Raw genomic sequence first — 6,000 nt, 5'->3', positions numbered from 1 at the left:
ATCCATCCACCTTCTCTTCCTTCCCTGCCTTACTCCTTTCCACACCAATAAGAGTGGATTATGATCGGCCCAGGTATTAACCTCGATTGCTGCTTCCTTAATCAGATCCCCAATTTCTGGTATCAACCAAGCCATGTCGATCCTAGAACAGGATTGATGTCTATGTGAAAAAAAGGTAAATTGTGGGTGGAGTTCACGCCATACATCCTTTAATTCATATTCCTCCCTCATGTCTTCAAAAGTTTTGGGGAGAGCTCTCCTCCTTTCTCTTAACCCCCCCCCCTTTTGGATGTTTCCTGGGTTATAGTCCATTGTCCTATCTGCCACAGCGTTATAATCACCCACCACACATATGTGGTCATAGCCTAACTCTGCAATTTTTTGATGCAACTTTAAAAAAGGTACTTTGATTATCGTTCGGCGCGTCTATGACCACCAGCAAAATTTTATATCGACCAAATTTCAATTCAACCATTAAAAGTCTCCCCTCCCAATCAGCATACACCAATTTAGAATCGATATGATCTTTAACATACAGCACAATGCCCCTTTTCATCTGCTAAACTTGTATGCATTATACCCAGCTGGGGGTAACACAGCACATTTTGCTGGTGGTTTGCTATATGTACTTCTTGCAGGCATGTCAGATCACAATTCTTTTTCCATAAAGCATTCAGTATTTTATTTCTCTTTCTTAGTGAATTCAAACCATTTATGTTTAAAGAAATTAAGTGGAGTTCATCCGCCATGTTTATTTGTGTAAGGCTTTGGATTTTGTTGTCTGCCTCGTCTACGGTCTCTCATCTCTGTTTTGATTCTCATTTCCCACTTTCTCGTCTCCTGGGGCACTATTCTTTTGCTCCTCTCCTCGGCTCTTGTTATCCAATTCTCCATTGTTACTCTGAGTTCCCCTCTTCAACTGACTTTCCATAAAATCTTGTGCATCTTGCAATGATTCAATCCGAAACCTTTGGCTTTGCCAGAGGAAGGACACCCCTTTTGGGAAAAGCCACCTATACATCACCTGAAGTTTCCTCAATTGTGTTGTTAGGTCCTGATATTTCTGCCTCCTTTCCCTCACTCTTCTTGGTATCTGTTTTAGTACTGTCACCATCTCCCCCGTGTATATAGTATTCTGGTCACATGCCTTCTGGTAAATTTCTTCTCTCAGAGATCGTTTGCTAAACCTCACGTGCACTTCACGTGGCAGTTTCTGTCTCCTAGTATAGGAAGTATAGACCCTATAGACATCATCAATATCACTCTGTATCGTCAGCTTATCTTTCTGGGCGATCCCAGCGATCATTTCAACCATAATTTCCTTCAGTTCCTCCCCTCTTTCCTCTGGAATATTTTGAAATCTGAGAAAGAAGGCTGACCTTTCTAATTCCAACATAGCAATCTCCTCTTCCAACCTTCTATTGATATGAAGCTGCCTCATTTCCCACCTCGCCATGTTCCCTTCACTTTCCTTCACTTTTACTCCTAAATCTTGAATTTGACCCTCCTGTTTCTCCATTTTTGCCCAGATCACCTTTTGCTACAACCCTTAAGGATGTAGAATTGTGGCAACTTCTTTAACTTCTGAATGGCTGGTTACCAGATGCTTTATTCTGATGAACCTTTTTCCTAAAAACTCTACACCATCAAATCTTACCAACCACTACATTTCCATGCGCAATTTTATTTTTAATTATCTTCCTCTCCGCTGACCCCAACATTTTAACGCTGCAATTTTTTTGATACTTGTCAACATTTATCTCTCCACACATACACACTTCATATACATTTATTTAGGGTGGGTGGTTGGGTGGGACTTCTTCAACAGTTTTTTTTAAAATCCAAAGAAGAGTCTTTATTTGGAAGAAGCTTACAATAGAGTCATTTGGAAGCTCTAGTGAACATATGATCCCAAAGTTGTGACACTACATTTCACAATCTCAGAACACTGGTCAAGGTTCTTCTTAATTCTATAGAATTTATCCACATATTCGGATCGACTCAACAGCTCCACAAAATCTTCATCGTGGGTTATCACAAGCAGCTGAAAGTTACGTTGCTGAGATCTACTTTTGATTATCCTTCAAAGGAAAAACAAATGCTGCATAAGTAACATTAAAGCTGATATAATCCGGAATGCACACTTGACTAATTTTTCTACCCCTTTCCCCCAAAAATAAGACCCAGCTGGAAAATAAGCCCTAGCATGCTTTTTTCATGATGCTCATAATATAAGCCCTACCCCCCAAATAAACCCCAGTTAAGATTGTCAGCCTGACGGATGCATTTAGTACTGTATTTCCCTGAAAATAAGACCTAACTGGAAAATAAGCTCCAGTGCGTCTTTTGGAGCAAAAAGTAATATAAGTCCCTATTTTAGGGGAAACACAGTATTCAATTTTATAATTAGGTGAGAGAGAAGCTTTGAGAAAATTGCACCTCAGATTGTGATGAGGCCATTAGTAGGTAAAGGAAAAGAGAGAATGTTATTTGGAAGAGGACAGTATCTGGTTTGTCTGGATCCTATTAGAAATGGTGTCAGACAAGTAAAAATTCAGAACAGGATCTATCCAGTTCTGAGGAACAATATCAACTAAACACTATTTATAGGTGCTTTCTGTTAGACAACTAAAATCTTTTTACTTATTAAAAGCTTTACCCATACCCCTTTATTTCTTTAGCCATAAAATTATTCCCCTTACTTTTTATATTATTAATTTTTAGGGCTGAATTGCAATTCTAAATATAGGAACCTGATGGTTTAAAAAAAGCTAGAATACCATAGTAAATTCTACATCATGTTGATGTGTTTGGATCAATAAATTTCCTTTTTATGACCCTGTAATCCCTTAATTTGGGGTAGAGCCAATTTTCTACTAAATAAACAATGAGTGGCATGCAACCCACAAGGCCTCCATTTGCTGCGTGGGGGCTTACTTCCAAATCACATTAGCCAAGAGTAATTTTCCTAGTTCCACTCCACGTATGATTTTCACCAAGAAGCACTGGAGCTTTTGCCTTAGCCTGAGTAGTTGTCCGATTACGTGAAATGTGAGCGCTAGCTGAACATAGAGGAAATACTTCCGCTCTTCATGCTGCGGTAGAGGATAGCATCATAGCTTCCAATTTGGAACAAAAAAGTGGTAGATAAATATAGAATAGATTCACCTGAACCTGAATCTATTGCTGCTAACATTTTACATGCAGACAATTACCTGAATTTCTTAACTGTTTATTATGCATGGAAAGTTTCACAGGCTTAAACTTATGCCTGAGGAAGGATGACTGATGAATACTGTTTATTATGGGAATAAAGGTTGTCCTTGATTTATGACTGTAATTGAGTCCAGACATTGTAACTTTGAAACTAAATCATAAGTCCCATTTTCAGGATTCATCATAACTTTGAACCATTGCTAAATGACTGGTTGAGTCAAGGACTCCCCGTAATTTTTAGTTCCACATAAGTAAATATTTTTAAAATTCCTAGTAAATTCTTTGGATACTTACTCCACCAAAGCATGTGCAAGAGATTCAATATTTTCTCGGTCAAGATTGGTGGTAGGCTCATCCAATGCAAGAATGCCACAATTGAGACAAAAGGATTCAGCCAGAGCAAGACGAATAATGAGAGAGGCAAGAACCTAAAATTAAAATAAATATCACAATTTGATAAATGGACCACAATATACAAATGTATTTAAAACCAATACTAGTATTCCCTTGCTATGTGAGAAAAATGGCCTGTTCATAATGCTAAGGATGATGTTAAAGATCCCCAGTGTTCTTAAATAAGTATCATTTCCAAGTTTTACTATGAAAAAAGTATTAGCATATTTGTAGCATATATTAATTTGATGCAAGTCATTAGCCATGATTAAACTTCTTAGCTTTATCTTCTCAGATAAAGAAAAGCCCAATTAATTTGGTCTTTCTAGGGCTGAAAGTATCCCTAATAACTTGTGTACCTATACAGTACAGTAGCACTGAAAAAACACCAAGCTTATCTTGACATTTTTCCATGGGCTGATCCTCTGATATGGATCTACTAGACCACTTGATATATTGGAGAGGGGGGGAAATCCATAGTCTGTATATAAAAAGACCCATTAGAGATGACTACTACCACCAGGGGTAATTTGGCATTAGTCACCAGCACTTCCTATGCAAGCACTTTATGTTTTAAATGTATAATATTAAAAGATCTACACACTTGAATTGGCTGAGTCACTTTCTCCTTCCATGAACAGAAAAAGGGAGTAGGGTATTTTGTAATTATTATCCTTACAATTTTCTTAGTAAATTCCCTTCTGTTTCTGGTATTACTATGAAAATATTCATATACTTCTGGAAGGTATGGTTATCAGTGTGAAAGCTTAAATGAGAGCAACAGCATATTCTACTTCAAATGGTTAAACTGGAGAAATCTGAGTAATAACATTTGATTACAAATGAAAGACAGTCATGACTCATTACTATGGTTACTTTCTGAATTCAAGACTGAGTGAAAGTATATGAAAAGTTTCTAAAGTTTTAATTTTTATTACAATAGGCAGCTTCTGAACTACAGTGGATATTATCAGTTCTGGAAGCTATCTTTTTCGCTGGAGCTTCAGGGCTGCCTGGGAAATCAGGAGCGGGGATTGCGAGGTGCTGGTGGAGGATTAGACATAACAACATTCTTTTCTATGGGAGTCAAGGATACTCAACCTGTACCTGGATGGGAGTGACTGAGGGCCGTCTCCAGTTGGGACATTGAAATGATTGGACCATGTGATGGACTTGTGGGTGCAGGGGATGGATCTTTGACTTTCTTTTGGGTGAGAAAAACCCAGAACTCTCAGATTTGGATTTTCCCAGATGTCCCAATATGTCATCTCTAAGAAAATGGAACTTTGAGGAATCACTAGCCTCAGAGTCTTCTTTAGTTGGGAGTGTTACTTGGAACCCTATTTTAATCTTATTTTATGAACTAAAATAATAATAAGAAAGTGACTAGGTAAAATGCACCCAGAACAGCATCAAGAGCTTGCTGGGTTTACAACAAGCCACATAAAATCTGCAACCATATCCTATGGTACACAACATATTTTTCACCAGTAAAAAAAAAAAAGAGATTTTCCCATCTCACAGTCTTCCTCCCTGCACTTTTCTCAATATAACTGATGCAACATATGCTTTACTATGCTTTGAAAGATGCAATGGTGATGGGTTTCCCCCTCAGTGAGCTCTCCCCACAAGAAAACATTTCATCCCAATTAAAATACAAAATAATTTTGCTTAACTGCAGTTGACAGATTCCATATATATTTAGATATGCAAAGAGAGAAATAGAAAGGAACATTTAAAAAGAAACTGATGAGAGTTTCTTGCCTACAGCAAGGGTGGCTAACCTGCAGCTCACCCAGCTTGTGTTTATGAATCCTTGCATCTCTGCGTGATTTATTTTGTGTATGTGTGTGTGTTTAAAACCTTAAGAAAGTCCTATTTAGATGCATTAAGCTGTACCTGTTTGGTTAAAAAAATATGCCCAGTCTTAAAGGATTGCTACACAATGAAGAAGAGTTCCATTGAAACGTTTCTATGACAGAAACCAGCATCACCTCTCATATTTAGATGGTGATACTAATAATAAGCATTGCATGCAAGTGCTTTCCTTCACAAGTGATTTTCAGTCCAAAATTGGCAGGCCAAATTTGAACAGCCATCTTTCATTTAAATAAGCCAGGGAGAGAGTCTGAAAGGTGCTTTTTCAATAGGCAAGTGGACAATATTTTTTCCCTTGAGGAAAAAAAATGTTTCACTTCTCATCCAAGAAGCTTCATCAGTTCTTGTTGGATCGTGGTGGGATAGAATGATTACTTCTGATCATCCCCCCTCCCAATCCAACCAGAACTGATGAAGCTTATTGAATAAGAAGCAAAATGTATTCTTCCTCAAGGGAAAAATCATAGTCCAATTGCCTTTTGAAAAAGCACCTTTGAGAGGGGCGGATTGAAG

General features: G+C 37.9%; 1 protein-coding gene across 2 annotated transcripts in view; it reads right to left on the bottom strand.

Moving 5' to 3' along the window:
• Positions 1 to 1,492: 1,492 nt before the first annotated feature.
• The window catches only part of RAD50 (RAD50 double strand break repair protein), a 49,040-nt gene continuing 44,532 nt past the window's right edge, over positions 1,493 to 6,000 (bottom strand). For both annotated transcript variants that reach the window (XM_087709561.1, XM_087709562.1), the window contains exons 25-26: positions 3,511 to 3,644; positions 1,493 to 2,081 (exon numbers count right to left, since the gene is read on the bottom strand). In XM_087709561.1, coding sequence (XP_087565687.1) covers positions 1,895 to 2,081; positions 3,511 to 3,644 — 321 coding nt within the window. In that variant the 3' untranslated portion in view covers positions 1,493 to 1,894. The remainder of the gene's footprint in view (positions 2,082 to 3,510; positions 3,645 to 6,000) is intronic.

Source organism: Thamnophis sirtalis, unplaced genomic scaffold (assembly GCF_051295495.1).
Source record: "Thamnophis sirtalis isolate CommonGarterSnake01/CBP01778 unplaced genomic scaffold, rThaSir2_p1.2 scaffold_3, whole genome shotgun sequence".
In the NCBI taxonomy this organism is placed as follows: Eukaryota; Metazoa; Chordata; class Lepidosauria; order Squamata; family Natricidae; genus Thamnophis; species Thamnophis sirtalis.
The sequence above is the reverse complement of the archived record's forward strand: the minus strand, read 5'-3'. Positions and strand labels throughout refer to the sequence as shown.